This window comes from Polypterus senegalus, chromosome 1, assembly GCF_016835505.1.
Source record: "Polypterus senegalus isolate Bchr_013 chromosome 1, ASM1683550v1, whole genome shotgun sequence".
NCBI classification, from domain to species: domain Eukaryota; kingdom Metazoa; phylum Chordata; class Cladistia; order Polypteriformes; family Polypteridae; genus Polypterus; species Polypterus senegalus.
In genome coordinates, this window is record NC_053154.1 from 23,495,999 (window position 1) to 23,513,122 (window position 17,124).

Here is a 17,124-nt window from a genome sequence, read left to right on the forward strand (position 1 = left end):
GCTGTGCGCTGAGCTTACTCTTGAGCATGCAACTTACAGTTGGCCATGTGAACAGTAATCTTGTCTCAAATCTCACAGCTTGGATTGCTGCTGTCATAATCGGTTTGAGTTTCATGGTTTGTTTCAATTACGACAGTATTTGCAGGATTTGTTGTGTTGAAGTGACATTCGGCATCTGTCAAGCATTGTAAGCACAGAACCAGTTTCATAGATAAAATCACATCCAGCTTTTGAGAGTTTAAACATTCATAAACATCAAAGTGTCCACTACTGAAATCGTCATCTGTGAATCTAAGATGTTTAAGAGGTATTGGCAGTTGTCGAAAGGTGTAAAATATTTGGACATTTCGGTACACTTGAAAACGACAACCGATCAATTCAGCGGCAGCCATCAACTCACATGCAGATCCATAGGTGAAGGGCTTAAGCATTTCACTCTTCTAGTGCTCCTGTGTAGTATAATTATCTCCTGTACCGTCATCAGTCCACACCTTGAACCTGTCCCAGTCATTCAATACATAAGACACAATTTTCCTCCGGATATCAAGAGTGAGCCTGATATGGCCGTGCAATATGTAACACAGAGAATGGAAAAGGTAGGTGCCATCTCCGGGCATGGAAACCACTCGGTAAGTGACAGTTCTTTGATCGATAGTGATCACCTTGATAGGTACGTAAGTAGGATTCAGTTAGCGTTGGGAACCCGTGTACCAAATTTCTTGAAAATGGGCCCATAAGTAACAAAGACTGTTGAAAAGTTCGATATGGCAGCCGACAGTGGCATCATACCACCAAAATAAGTACGTACATTGGTTTCGGTTAGTGCAGGGAAGCCGCCTACCAAATTTCGAGAAGATTGGGCCTTAAATAAGAAAGTTCAACATGGCGGACGTTGTTGACCGTTATGACCATTACGCGTAGAATTTCGAAATGAAACCTGCTTAACTTTTGTAAGTAAGCTGCAAGGAATGAGCCTGCCAAATTTCAGCCTTCTACCTACACGGGAAGTTGGAGAATTAGTGACGTTGGAAAGTTCAATATGGCGGCCGACAGTGGTGTCATGCCAACGAAATAAGTACCAAATTTCAGCTTTCTACCTACATGGGAAGTTGGAGAATTAGTGATGAGTCAGTGAGTCAGTCAGTCAGTCAGTGAGGGCTTTGCCTTTTATTAGTATACATTATACAGGTATAGATAGAGAGAGAGAATTGTACAATTTAAACAGATTTTTATTTTCATGGGAATTGGTATATATGCATAATAGAGCTATTTTACATTATAGCGAGTAATTAGCCATATTAAAAAAGAGTAAAATGTAATAATTTGAAAGTAAATTATGTTTCATGTTGCATTAGAGTTATTCATTGCGTAATACGATTTTGTTCTGTTTGACTTTTAAATTAATATGCAAATACTTTTAAAACTTACACTTTTACTGCAAAACTTTAAAACAATTTTTTAAATTCAATTTTCATCAATTTCGCATTGAATTTTGATTCTGTGCTTGGACTTTCATCATGACATCGCAGTGTGACCGAATTTCATTTCTTTCTATAAAATAAATGACTTTTTCGACTGTTTGGCTGTGAGATTTGTTAATTGTCTTTGCAAAAGCTATTTTAATGGGAAACTGTTAACGTTTTAATACGAATGGCATATCAAGATCTCCTTTGTTGTGTAATCTTATCTCCTGAAGATGTACTACATTACCTTTCTTGATTACATCCTTCTTTCTATAGTAATTTGTGTGGTGGAACGCCGGGTAGTGTTAACGGTTATACATATTCTTTGGGATACTGTAAGCGGTTGTTTTCATCTTCCTCACAATCACCACCAACTGTTTCAGCATAGTCTATTGTTACGTATTGAACCAATATGCAGTTTAATTGATCGTCATTTTTGGCATTTATTCATTTGACTTCATTGTTTCTCGGTGCTAGGATTGCCTGTGTACTAATATTTTTGTGTTGATAACCTTTCGTGATAAAATTCTTCAATAAGATTTGGACATATGTCTTCTTTAATTGGAAATTTAAAGTGAGGAAAATGTTAAAATTTATTGGAGCCGAGAGAGCAGAAACTGTGTCTGTCAAAAGCATTCACATGAATGAGAGGTGAGATTACCGTGTGTGTGGTTGAAAATGGTTGAGAGGAGGGCGTGACTTGAAAAAAATCTCATGGCCAAGGTTTCAACTCACTGGACTTGAACAATTCTTCCAAAAAGTCTTGTCTTGTTGCAGGATTTTTTATCTAATAGAGATATATATAAGAGAGAGAGACAGAGACAGAAATGGACAAAATAACACAAAAAATACATTTATGTGAGCTTAATTTGAATTTTTTTTTCTTAAAGGAAAAGGTACATTCTGATCTTTCAATTAATGTGCTCGAGATGGACAAGTTCTTTTGGCTGTTTTAAAGTTGTTTTAGTGTGTGCACCGTGATGGTCATGTTAATTTTTTAAAGTTTGTCTACACTGGTTTCCCTCCATTTGCAGAGTTCCTTAGTGTGAGTGTGTGATAAAGAGATAGAAAGAGAAGCTGAATTGAGGATTAGGGACATATAACAGTTAAAACCATACCCTTCACACATGAAAGGATATTCAGCACATTTTTTCTTTCTTGGTATGGGGTCCTTCTCCCTTTTCACATTGGTCACACTTTATGGTTGTGAGCAGTACAACAGTTTTCTCCAAAGTTTCATACACAGAGGCCCTTGTTGGCTACCATAAAATTTGTGTCTGCTGGGCAGTTGATTATCAGTTGACTCCCATTTTTTGCAAGATGAACGTATGGTTTTATGTAGATCTTTCTTGCTCATGCACCTTATTTTACTTTAACAAGGTTTGGACTGGTGGCACATTTATCTAACTCTGTTACAGATGACCTTGCAATCTTCCATTTCAGCACTAGGTTGCCCTTTGAAATGAAAAGGTTCGTTTTGTTGTAGGCTTTGTTGTGGCCACACTCTATATAACAGGAGTCCTGCTGTGGAGTGAAGTTATGGCCAAGTCAAAAGAACTGAACATATAGGGAGCACAGATCTGGTGTTTGCAATCGATCATAAAGGAAGGAGTAGACATTTTGTTGTATAATTTAATTACAATTACTACTTTAGATGAACAACATATCAAAGCTATAAAAACAGATTATAGATTAAATAAAAAATACACAAAGAGTGGCGCTAACAAAAATAACTTTGTTTGTGTTCCAAACACCAATAACGCACATACTGTAGAATTCAGCTCTGTTCCTCCAAAACATTAAATATGGCACTGTTAAATGTTAGAGCATTAATTAACAAGACGTTTTTTATCAACGATCTTAGTGATAGAAAAATTGATTTTATTGCACTAAGTGAAATGTGGCTTAGCTCACACGGCGCGGCTGTTTTAATAGAATCGTTTTACTTTTGCGGATTGCCAAGGAAAGAAAGGCGGCGGCTTGGCAAACATTTACTCGAGCCGGTTAAAGTGTAAATATGTCAGTTTTGGTAAATTCAAGTCCTCTGAGTATTTCGCCGTTATTATTCATGGAGATTCTCACTTTCTAGTATTATCCATGTATAGACCTCCTAAATTTAACGCATGTTTCTTTTAGGAATTCTCAGACTTAATGTCAATTTTAATTATGAACTATGACAAACTCTTAATAGTCGGTGAGTTTAACTTTCATATCGATAATCAGTGTGACCAAAAAGTAAAAGAGTTCATGAATCTCCTGGACTCTCTTGATTTGATACAGCTCGTTAGTCAGTCTACACATAAAGCAGGTCATATGTTAGATTTAGTAATTACCCAAGGACTAAAAGTTGATGTAAAGCAGGTCATTGATGTTGGTCTATCAGATCATTTTCTTTTACTATTTAATATAGAATAATGATAGAAAACAGTCATGAGAAGCATATTGTTAAAAAACGCTTCTTTGATTCATCAGCAGCTTTAAAACTTATAAACATTCTAAGGAATCAGTCCATTTATAGTGCTAACTATAATAGCGAGGATAATGTAAATAGTAAGGTGGAAAAATTTATTACTAAGGTGAGAGCTGCTGCTGACATAGTCACACCTGAAAAGACAGTTAAAAAATCATCTAGCATTGTTATACCTTGGAAGACCCAAAGAGTGTCTGCTTTAAAGAGAACATGCCGGAGAGCTGAGTGTAAATGGAGAAAAACTAAACTAACTATCCACTATGAGATATTGAAGGTTAAAATAACAGAATACAATAGCACAGTCCGTCTTGAGAGGCGCTGCTATTTCTCTAAGATTATAAATAACATTGCTAGTAATCCCAGAATCTTATTCTCTACAATTGATCGTCTGTTAAACCCAGGTAACACAAAGGAATCCTTCCAAAGTACTTCCAGTGAAACCTGTGAGGGTATTGCTGTATTTTTCAATCGAAAAATTAATGATATTAGAAATAATGTAGTATATCTCCCCTACACTGCAGATCCTCCTAAGCCCCAGTACTCCGTTATAAACAAATTAAATTCTTTCACCAGGATAGATTTACCTGATTTACATAAAATAATTTCTCAACTGAGACCCTCCACTTGCATCCTTGACCCAATACCAACAAGTTTTTTCAAAGAAGTGTCAGGTATGCTAATTGATAATATTCTTGACATAGTAAATTTGTCATTAGATATGGGGGTCTTCCCAGACTGTCTTAAGACTGCTGTAATTAAACCCCTACTCAAGAAAAATAATCTTGACTCCTCTGCTTTTGAAAATTTTAGACCTATTTCTAACCTGCCCTTCTTAAGTAAAATTTTAGAGAAGGCAGTCATTATGCAATTAAATAACCATCTCAATAAACATGCTGTTCTTGATAAATTTCAGTCAGGTTTTAGAACAAATCACAGCACAGAAACTGCACTCGTTAAAGTAGTAAATGACTTGCGGGTAAATGCAGACAGCTGCCATTTATCTGTTCTCATCCTCTTAGATCTGAGTGTCGCATTTCACACCATTGATCACAACATTCTTAGAAAGCGCCTTAGTCAGTGGGTGGGCCTCTCTGGCAGGGTCTTAAATTGGTTTGAATCCTACCTGGCAGGTAGAAAATTCTTTGTTAGTTGTGGTAATTACAACTCAAAGACGCATGATATTCTATATGGTGTTCCACAAGGCTTTATCCTGGGTCCGCTGCTCTTTTCAATCTACATGCTTCCATTAGGTCAGAATATTTTGAGGCACAACGTGAGTTACCACAGCTATGCTGATGTCACACAGCTGTATTTATCAATTGCACCTGATGACCCCAACTCTGTAAATTCACTAACACAATGTCTTACTTGTGTTTCTAATTGGATGAATAGAAATTTTCTCAAGCTAAAGAAAGAGAAAACAGAAATTTTAGTGATTGGAAATAATGTAGACAATGAGATTATTAGTAATAAACTTGGTGTATTTGGATTAAAAGTCAAGATGGAGGTAAAGAACTTAGGGTTAACTGCTGACTGTAACCTGAATTTTAAATCGCATATTAATCAGACCACTAGAACAGCATTTTTTCACTTAGGAAACATAGAAAAAGTTAGACCTCTTATATCATTTAAAGATGCTGAGAAATTAGTTCACACTTTTGTTTTCATTCGTCTAGATTACTGTAATGCACTCCTTTTAGGAATACCCAAAAAAGACATACAGTGGAACCTCGAGATACGAGTTTAATTCGTTCCAGCACTGAGCTTGTATAGCGAATTTCTTGTAAACTTCCCCATTGAAAATAATGGAAATCCAGTTAATCCGTTCCACACCCACAAAAATATCAACATAAAAATCAATTTTCCTAACAAATAACACTGATAAATAATATATACAAGTGGAACCTCGGTTTGCAAGTAACTTGGTTTACGAGTGTTTTGCAAGACGAGCTAAATTTTTTAATTAATTTTGACTTGATAAAACGAGCGATGGTTCTTCTCTCTCGTGCGCATCTCTCTCCTTATCTCTCTCTCTCTCTCTCTCCTTATCTCTCTCGCACGTGCGCCTCTCTCTCTCTCCTTGTCTCTCTTGCTCTCTCTCTCTCTCTCTCTTCTCTTGAGGGCAATCCTCTTCTATTCTCTGTCTGCATGTCTGCGATATTTTTGGATATGCTTATACAGTAAACTGCTACAGCGAAACAATGAAATCACAAGCGCACAAACGCGTAGATCCTCATGCTACGGGAGAACAAGGAACACTGAGTGAGCTGACGGGCTGGCAGTGTCAGCTTGGGTGAATCCCAGTCGGCGGATCGGAAGCGCGTCACGCATAACCACAGCCTGGCTCGTGCCTCGTTACGCGAGCCAATGCTCGTATTTAGATCCAAATTTTTCTCTCATACTTTCCTCTTATCTTGAATTTCTCGTATACAGAGATGATCGTATCTAGAGGTTCCACTGTAAATTGTTTGCAACGAGTGCAGAATGCAGCTGCTAGAATTCTAACTAGGAAAAGAAAATCCGAGCACATCTCTCCAGTTTTGATGTCACTACATTGGTTACCTGTGTCTTTCAGAATTGACTTTAAAAGTCTGCTTATGGTTTACAAAGCCTTAAATAATCTCGCTCCATCTTATATATCGGAATGTCTGACACCTTATATTCCAAATCATAACCTTAGATCCTCAAATGAGTGTCTGCTTTGAATTCCAAGAGCAAAATTTAAAAGAAGTGGTGAGGCGGCCTTCTGCTGTTATGCAACTAAAATCTGGAATAGCCTGCAAATAGGAATTCGCCAGGCTAATACAGTGGAGCACTTTAAAAAAACTGCTGAAAACACATTACTTTAACATGGCCTTCCCATAACTTTACTTTTATCTATCTATCTATCTATCTATCTATCTATCTATCTATCTATCTATCTATCTATCTATCTATCTATCTATCTATCTATCTAATGTAATCCTGAGACTCTGTATATTCAATTCATTATAATAACTTTTAATGGTGGCTCTAAATTCCATACTAACCCCTACTCTCTCTTCTGTTTCTTTTCCCGGTTTTCTGTGGTGGCGACCTGCACCACCACCACCTAATCAAAGCACCGTGATGTTCCTACATTGATGGATTAAAAGCCAGAAGTCTACATGACCATCATTATCAAGTCCTTCTATGAGAACCCTAAATACAAAGAGGACTGTTTCATTTGTTAGGCAGAATGCTCAGAGGGGGCTGGGTGGTCTCGTGGCCTGGAACCCCTGCAGATTTTATTTGTTCTATCCAGCCATCTGGAGTTTTTTTTTGTCTTTTCTGTCCTCCCTGGCCATTGGACCTTACTCTTATTCTATGTTAATTAGTGTTGTCTTATTCTAATTCTTTTTCTTTTATTTCTCTTCATTATGTAAAGCACTTTGAGCTACATTATTTGTATGAAAATGTGCTATATAAATAAATGTTGTTATTGTTGTGTACAAAAGTCCAACCATTTTTCTGACGCTTCGTGCAAAGTTTTGCATGTCAGTGTCACTGATCCAGTCTATAAATAGTACATCACAGGGACACCTCTAGATGTCACGTTGCCTGCGATCTTATCAGATCCAACAAAGAAACTACAACCCAAAGAGTCCCCAGGGGGAAAGAACTGCCACTTGAGCTGAAGTTTCAAGTCCGGTTGCTGCCTGTTAAGCAAAAGAGTTCTGTACCAAAGCAAAGCAAATGGTTGATGCCAGTCTCCTACAACCTTTGGCAACCGTGACAGCCTTTAGTCTGGTCTGTGCACTAGTTTTTCCCACTCTTTCTGCTTTGCACTTCTGGGCACTGCAGTGTTTCCCCATTTTTCTTTCCCAAACTGATCAAGCTCAAGCTCAATCAAGTCACATCCTGGATCCTGGGTGAACAGTCATTTTCAGGTCCACCTACATTTTCTCAATTTGACTTAGAAGTGAACACTGACTCAGCCACTCCAGGACATTAAGATTTGTTGTTTTTACGCCATTTCATTATGTCATGTTTTCCTCCAGTATTTCTCAGTATTTTGCTGCAGTCATATTACCCTCAAATGCCTTCCAGGGCCTGCTACAGAGAAGCACCCTCACAGCTTGATGCTGGAAACACTTCGCTTTACAGTGGTGATAGTGTGATAATGTGTTTTTCAGTCACCTTTTCACATAGTCCCTTGAAGTTTTCTTTTTTCTTCTTTGTGTGGGTTAGTCCACCATACTCACTCACTATGAGGTGGCTCGTCTATATTAAAGTGCATTTAGACTACAATTAATTGAAATCCCATACAGGTGATCTCCATTGAACTAATTCTGGGAATTCAGAATCCAGTTGGCTGCACCAGTAATGATTTAACGGGTGTCATATTAAAGGGAATGAATACTTTTCTGATTAGTTATTTTGTGTTAGTATTTGTAATTAATTTAAACCACTTAACAGAAATCTGTTTGCACTTTGATTTATATATATGTGTATATGTATATATATACAGTGCATCCGGAAAGTATTCACAGCGCATCACTTTTTCCACATTTTGTTATGTTACTGCCTTATTCCAAAATGGATTAAATTCATTTTCTTCCTCAGAATTCTACACACAACACCCCATAATAACAACGTGAAAAAAGTTTACTTGAGGTTTTTGCAAATTTATTAAAAATAAAAAAACTGAGAAATCACATGTACATAAGCATTCACAGCCTTTGCTCAATACTTTGCCGATGCACCTTTGGCAGCAATTTCAGCCTCAAGTCTTTCTGAATATGATGCCACATGCTTGGCACACCTATTCTTGGCCAGTTTCGCCCATTTCTCTTTGCAGCACCTCTCAAAGCTCCATCAGGTTGGATGGGAAGCGTCGGTGCACAGCCATTTTGAGATCTCTCCAGAGATGTTTAATCGGATTTAAGTCTGGGATCTGGCTGGGCCACTCAAGGACATTCACAGAGTTGTCCTGAAGCCACTCCTTTGATATCTTGACTGTGTACTTAGGGTCGTTGATCTGCTGAAAGATGAACCGTCACCCCAATCTGAGGTCAAGAGCGAGGTTTTCATCCAGGATGTCTCTGTACATTGCTGTAGTCATCTTCACCTTTATCCTGACTAGTCTCACAGTTCCTGCCACTGAAAAACATCCCCACAGCATGATGCTGCCACCACCATGCTTCACTGCAGGGATGGTATTGGTCTGGTGATGAGTGGTGCCTGGTTTCCTTTAAACGTGACACCTGGCATTCACACCAAAGAGTTCAATCTTGGTCTCATCAGACTAAAGAATTTTGTTTCTAATGGTCTAAGAGTCCTTCAGGTGCCTTTTGGCAAACTCCAGGTGGGCTGCCATGTGCCTTTTATTAAGGAGTGGCTTCCGTCTGGCCACTCTACCATACAGGCCTGATTGGTGGATTGCTGCAGAGATGGTTGTCCTTCTGGAAGGTTCTCCTCTCTCCACAGAGGACCTCTGGAGCTCTGACAGAGTGACCATCGGGTTCTTAGTCACCTCCCTGACTAAGGCCCTTCTCCCCTGATCGCTCAGTTTAGATGGCCGGCCAGCTCTATGAAGAGTCCTGGTGGTTTCGAACTTCTTCCACTTACGGATGATGGAGGCCACTGTGCTCATTGGGACCTTCAAAGCAGCAGAAATTTTTCTGTAAGCTTCCTCAGATTTGTGCCTCGAGACAATCCTGTCTTGGAGGTCTACAGACAATTCCTTTGACTTCATGCTTGGTTTGTGCTCTGACATGAACTGTCAACTGTGGGACCTTCTATAGACAGGTGTGTGCCTTTCCAAATCATGTCCAATCAACTGAATTTACCACAGGTGGACTCCAATTAAGCTGCAGAAACATCTCAAGGATGATCAGGGGAAACAGGATGCACCTGAGCTCAATTCTGAGCTTCATGGCAAAGGCTGTGAATACTTATATACATGTGCTTTCTCAGTTTTTTTATTTTTAATAAATTTTAAAAACCTCAAGTAAACTTTTTTCACGTTGTCATTATGGGGTGTTGTGTGTAGAATTAAATGAGTAAAAAAAAGAGTATTAAAAGAGTAAAAAAAATGAATTTAATCCATTTTGGAATAAGGCTGTAACATAAGAAAATGTGGAAAAATATATATATACAGTATGACCAACAATGACAAAGCCAACTACAGGAACAAGGTGAGCCAACTGGTCCAGTTGTGTAAAGACTACAATCTCTTCCTGAACGTGGGAAAGACCAAAGAGATTGTGGTCGATTTCAGGAGAGGTAATTCACAGCACACCCCACTGATGGTGTAGCTGAGGAAAGGGTGAGTAGCACCAATTTCCTGGGGACGTACATCTTAGAGACCTCTCCTGGTCAGATAACACCACATCACTGGCCAGGAAAGCTCAAACCCACCTCTACTTTCTACACAAACTGAGGAGAGCACAAGTTCCACCCACCCATCATGTGCTCTTTCTATCGGGGCACAATTGAGAGCATCCTCACTAACTGCATCTCTGTGTGGTATGGAAGCTGCACTACCTCCTGTAGGAAGTCCATGCAACACCTAGTGAATGCAGCCAGTATGGTTATTGGTGCCCGACTGCCCACCCTCAATGACATTTTCCATACCCGTCTCACCCGTAGAGCCATCAGCATTGCTGGTGACTCCTCCCACCCCTTTCATTCCCTTTTTAGCCTCCTATCCTTAGGGAAAAGTTACTGGAGCCTCTGGCCCACTCTACAAGACTGTCTAACAGCCTCATTCACCAAGCTGTCAGGATGCTGAAGTACCCTACCTCAGCTGGTATTATATAAGGACTCAGTATTATATCTGCTGCTAACTGTCTGTCTTTTTGTACATCTCATAAGCTACTCAATGATGCACCTTCTCATTTTTTTTTTTTACTGCAATTGGCTTTTGCAGTAATGACTATTGCACATTGTACACAGGTCTACTTTACAATTTCTAATGTTATTTATCTTATATGTTATACTTTATACTTTTTATATTTTATTGTACTGCGAAGTTGAGAGAGAGACAGTATTTCGACTCTTCTGTATGTTCTGCACATATAGTGAATTACAAATAAAAGGTTGTTTGATTTGATGTATGTGTATGTGTGTATATATATATATATATATATATATATATATATATATATATATATATATATTGTGAACTTGAACCCGGACACAGACAGACGGACATCGTTGGATCCACCACACACTGTTTATTTACAAAACTATTTATAGTTACGTGCACTCCCCAGTGCCTCTTGCACCGATTCCCCAATGTCCAGGCCTCACAAACTTTGTGCCTGTCTCTCCTGGCCGCCTCCAGTCCTCCCTTCAGTCATTGGCGGAAGTCGGGTGGCAGAGAGACGGAGCTGGTGAGAGGACTTAAATAGGAACCCGGATGGGCTCCAGCTGCTTCCCGGCATTCCTCCGTAGCCACACCCCAGTGTGGTGGAAGTGCCGGCTGCGCACCCGGAAGCCGTGCGGGAGTCCCCAGTCGTCTTCCCCCCAGCACTTCCTGGTGTGGCGGAAGTACTGGGCTCCCGGGATATTCAGGCACTGGGGCGCCGCCTGGCGGTGGCCATGGGTCCCTACAGGGCTGGGCTTCCAAGCCCTTCACCTGAGGCCCCCAACATAACCAGGGCGGATGCCCCCTAGCGTTCTGGAGGAGGCACAAGCCCTCCTCCGGTCCTCCTGGGCGTCCTGGCCAGGCTCCAGCCCCGGCCGGGTACCACAATATATATATATACAGGTATATATATATATATATATATATATATATATATATATATATATATATATATATATATGTGTGTGTGTGTATGTGTGTATATATATATATATATATATATATATGAATAAATATATATATATAAATAAATATATGTTGTGTATTGGGTTGTATTTTTGTTTTCTACAAAGGAAAGACACTTTCACACAGATAGCAGTTTTACAAGTGAAAGATTATCTCAGGCTTTGTCCATGTTTTTTTATCTCACAGTAGTAAAAACCTTTTTAAAGTGATGATACACCCAGCTCTTTTTCATTTGAGGTGCTTCTCTCTTGATTATGGATCATGCAGCCCTTGTCCTACTGTAGGTCGACAGCTCTCAAGGATGTTTTTGAATTAAATATATAAAATATACATTTTACAATTCTATAAGTAATAGCAATCCAGATATCTTTTCACTCTTGTTAACTTCTAACAGTCCTTTTTTGGCATTAAAAAAAAATTTAGACCAAAGTAACACATGATGTCATAGGTAAGAAGAGTTCAAGAAATAATGATAATCGTTTGCTGCCCATACGGTCATAATATCCTTAAGATGCTGGTTAAAGTCAATCCTAGACTCGATCACTCCTGGTAAGTGAGATAAAATTGATTGAACACTGACAGATTATACCCTCCAAGGTGCTTGGGGAAAAAAATAAAAATCAGTAAGATGACATAAAGTAGCCACATCCCATATACTAACACACAAATACAGGTATTTTCAAAAATCCCTAACACCTAGAGAAATGTATTATTTGGAACCTGTTATTGTTATTTTGAAGATGATTGAATTGAGTTTTTCACATTTTGAGCTCGCTCTACTGTTCTGTCTGTATGTTTTTTTGAATCTGTTCATTATGTTACAGCATACTAATTCATTCTGTAAGCACAATCGTTCACTATGAGTGTCAACATTTTTTAAAAACCATAAGCCAATTGGTAATAGCACTTTCTGAATTAAAAAGCAATACTCAGCCATAATCTGTTTTCAGTTTTCTATTCCTGTCCCTGATTATCACTGCCGGTCTACTGAACCAGTCTACTGTAGACTTTGTAAACAGCTCAGTTCCTGTCTTGTATTCAGTGTTTCTGATCCTTAATTGGATTAAATGGGTTTCATAATGGATGAGAGTTATTGTACTCAGTTAATTGCAATTAACCCTCTTTGATTAATCATCTTCTTTATTTTCTTTTTGTATAGATTTGATAGTTGTGGTCGCTTCAATCATGGTGCTGTGTATAGGTTATAATGGACAAGTCTTTGCAACGTCAGCCATCAGGTAATAGTACCAAATCCTGTTATTTTAGTGATCCACTACTTAAGTGCTTGACAATATTCATGAAAACCTTTTTTCTGTTCCGTCTCTCCTTTTCAAACTGAATCTTTCTGAACCACTCCAAAATTTATGTTGAATTTGTTTAGAGGGCAAGTTATCAAGCTAGTAGAACAACTTTATCTGCCAAACAAGTGTTCCAAGGCTTTTTATCTTTATTTCTCTTGTGAATGGGATTCACTAAAGTAACCAATTAAAGACCCAATGTCATCAAAATTATAGAAACTGCTTTGAATAAGAGTTCACTGCTTAATGTGAAGGCAGAATCTGAGAATTCAGTTGGTATAGGTCAGATCGAGCAAGAACTCTTACAGGTAGACATTTTCAGAATTCAGTTGGGGAGTGCTTTATCTAATAATTAATTTCACTCAATGTAAGCAACTTGGCTTTACTGTTTAAGAGTGCATACAATTACTGAAATTTCTTCCTTTCTTTCTTCAGGGGGATCCGGTTTCTGCAGATCCTTCGTATGCTGCATGTTGACAGGCAGGGAGGAACCTGGAGGCTGCTGGGATCTGTGGTTTTTATTCATCGGCAGGTGGGCCTAAAGCAGGTCTTCTCAATGACAGAGCAAGAGTGGGCACCTGCTGTGTGGTTTCAAGGTTGATTTTTCTGAAGGGTTTACTGCTTTAAATCGAAAGAAGACCAAATCTGTAATTGGCATGATGTGTTGCTCTTCCACAATCTGCTCTTAAGATGACTTGCTTTTCTTTTCAGTGCCCAGTGATTTGAAATCATCAGGTTTGAAGTTTAATATACATTTGCTTTCGTTTTTTTACCTGAGGATAACATGAAGTCACTAGAAAAACATAATAAATTGATTTGTTTTATTATGTTTATTGTAATTTTTTTATGTTTTATGGCTAGTAATTTACTCTTAATGCCTTATAGTTGTAAATGTACAAACATCATGAGCTTGTACTCGGTGAAGAGTGCCATAAAAAGTAATTGGACAAAAGTACATAGTACAAGTATAGGAACTGCACTGGCCAATTATTGTTCAGATAGACTGAGAGAGACTGGCAACTCATTAGGGAACAAGCTGTGCTACCAGTTTAACATGGTATGAAATATAAGTAATCAATGTAAACCTCATTTTTTTTATTTAATATGTGGGTTGTCTTTTTGCTCTAGTATAAAAATACACACCTGATCCCTTTCCCTTGTGGCAGCCTTTTCGTCTTTGAAAAGAGTTGTCCACTTTTGGTGCTTGCTTTTGCTGTCACTCATTGAGCTGACCGTTCTTACACTCAAACTATTTTGCTGAGGTCGCTACTGTCTTGACCTGATTTACCAATTCAAAAGTACTCATGTGGGAGCTTTGGTTCCTTGATGCTTGTGTCAATTTATCGTTATTTTCCCTCATCCATTACTCACCAAACAAAGTTATCAGTCATTAGCATTACAGCTATAAATCTCATTCATATGGCTTAAGTGGGTGCATGAAAGTTGCTACCACACTGCTTGCTGTTGCTAGTGTATAATGTCAAATAACATAAGAGGCAAATGAGACCAGTGTTCTCATTTTTAACTCTTTATTTGATATTTTTATCATTTTTTGCTATTTTTGACACTTCTACATTTTTTGCCTGTTTTTTTTACATTTTGTTCCTAACACTTGCAGTTTGATAGATACAGAAACACAGACACACACACGGACAGACACTTGTCCTTGTATTAAGATAGATGTTGCCAGGATACGTATTTTAACCCAAAGCCCTAACTATTGAGATGGCTTGGAAGATTGATGGTTGCTTAAACTGAAATGCATAATATAGGCTAGATGTCACTTCCTTGTTTTATATGTTTTTGTTTAGCTTGAGAAAACTAGTTTCTGTAGCCCCACCCACAATTGCTTATTTAGTTTTTAAACAGCTGCATTTACTGTTTTAATGGCTCCTTACTAGCAGTAAGATATAAATGACAAAGCAGTTAGCATGGGGAATAAAGCAGAATACCTGCAGCAAATGCCATTTAGACATTCTGAGAACATGCAAACTCCTAAAAGACAATGACCAGGTATGCAATTCATACCCATTAGAGTAGATCTATGAGGTGACAGCGCCACCCACCATGCCACCTCTCTGGCTATTTGTTTTCTTCATTTTTGCACTTTTTGCTTTAAACCCTATTTTTTTTTGTCTTTTCTCGATAATGTGGGGACTAACTTTTAAGATTTCTGTATTAACTCCAGCTCCATTCTTTCTATTTTTCCATTTTAAATCTCTCTCTCATTCAGATATAAAATACCTCAAATATTGATATAATTTTCTTTTTGCTCTATATACACTTTGTTTAAAGGTTATTTTGACATTTTTGAAGATTTTGGTCATCGGAGCTGTATGTGTGGTTAAATACTTTAGGCATATGTTCAGAATTGCTATTTTCATAAATTTGTTTTGCTGTGACACCATTTTGTTTATGCATGGTTTCCACCATTTTGAGCAACTGTTTATAGGATGTATGTCTCGATTACTTGGGGATAGAAAAAGCCACCACCTCATGTTTATTGATGTTTGAGAGTGCTGTTAAGTTCATTACGTTTGACTTTGTGATTTATAGTTAATGATTATATCAAGAATTTTGGTTGAGTCTGCCTGACATTTTGGTTTTGCACCTGATTTTCTTGATCTTCTGGCTTTGGCTTTGTTTCCTTTAAGATTTCGGTCCATTTCCTGTTTCCTTTATGCAAATTTATTTTTGTAGCAGGGAACTTTACATTAAAAATAGCAGCTGAGTTTTGCCTGTGCTGCCACCCAGCTGAACTGCTAGCTTTTCGGTCTATTAATTAAAGTGTTTTTTTTTTATCTGCAGAAGAATATATGTACATTTTTTGTTAAAATATTAAAATAGTTTTCTGATTGTATCACTTATTAGTCTTCACGTATACTGTACATACATTTGTGTATATATTTGTGTATATATAGTATGCAGACTTGCTATATACTATATCTTTATTAACAGACAGATAAAGGTGTACGATGAATATAAATCTGCATGTTAGGCTCTATTTGTGTACTCTGGGTTTCCAGACTCCTGAGTGTTGAACATCTTATGCCTTAAAAAAGCCACAGTTCTTTAGATAATAATAAATTTATGAGATATCCATATAATAATAATAATAATAATAATTCTTTACATTTATATAGCACTTTTCTAACTACTCAAAGTGCTTTATGTACTGAGTGGGGAGCCACTTCATCCACCACCAATGTGTATCACCCACCAGGAGGATGCGATGGCAACCATTTTTGTGCTAGTATCTCAACACACATTAGTTGTTAACTGATGAAGAGGTAAGAGAGAGAGCCAATTAGAGGCACAAGATGATTAGGCGGCCAGAATGACTAGGCCAAGGTAGGCAATTTAGCCAGGACATTGGGATACACTTAGGAAGAATGCCCAATGATCTTTTATGACCACAGAAAGTCAGGACTTCAGTTTTACTTTTAATCTGAAGAATGGCACCATTTTTACAGCATAGTGTCTCTGTCGCTTCACTGGGGCATTTTGATCCACATGTAGATCACAGAGTAAGCGTCCCTGATGGCATCACCAACACCTCTTCCAGCCGTAACACCAGCTTTTCCTGGTTGGTCTCCCATCCAAATACTAGCCAGATTTGATCATGCTTAGCTTTACTTGTTCTTTTCAATCACAGTTTAGGAATGCAATGCTCTTTACATGAACTCCTTCTGCAAAATATCACAATGTGTTCAGGTTTTAACCTGTTATAGCACTAACTTTACATGAATATCTTTTATTTTTACCTAGGAGCTGATAACAACTCTCTACATTGGCTTTCTTGGCCTTATATTCTCCTCCTATTTTGTCTACTTGGCTGAAAAGGATGCCATAGATGCCAGTGGAGGCAATGAATTTGGAAGCTATGCTGATGCCTTATGGTGGGGTGTGGTAAGGATCAATATTATTAGATTTGCCTGGTTATATCACTATATTGCTTGTGTTCTGTGCATAAAATTTGATTGACTGGCTCATTCATATAGTAACCAGAATACTTTTCTGTGACTTTGGCTTCTTGAGAAAACAAAATAATATCCAATCAGGAAGGCCATTTGTATCAGAATTAGTCCCAGACTC

The 17,124-nt window shown here is 38.1% G+C and overlaps 1 protein-coding gene across 3 annotated transcripts in view; it reads left to right on the forward strand.

Moving 5' to 3' along the window:
- The window catches only part of LOC120523421 (potassium voltage-gated channel subfamily KQT member 1-like), a 754,760-nt gene that overhangs the window by 208,797 nt on the left and 528,839 nt on the right, over window positions 1-17,124 (forward strand). For all 3 annotated transcript variants that reach the window (XM_039744727.1, XM_039744719.1, XM_039744736.1), the window contains 3 exons: window positions 12,891-12,969; window positions 13,465-13,561; window positions 16,798-16,938. In XM_039744727.1, the coding sequence (XP_039600661.1) occupies window positions 12,891-12,969; window positions 13,465-13,561; window positions 16,798-16,938 (317 nt within the window). The remainder of the gene's footprint in view (window positions 1-12,890; window positions 12,970-13,464; window positions 13,562-16,797; window positions 16,939-17,124) is intronic.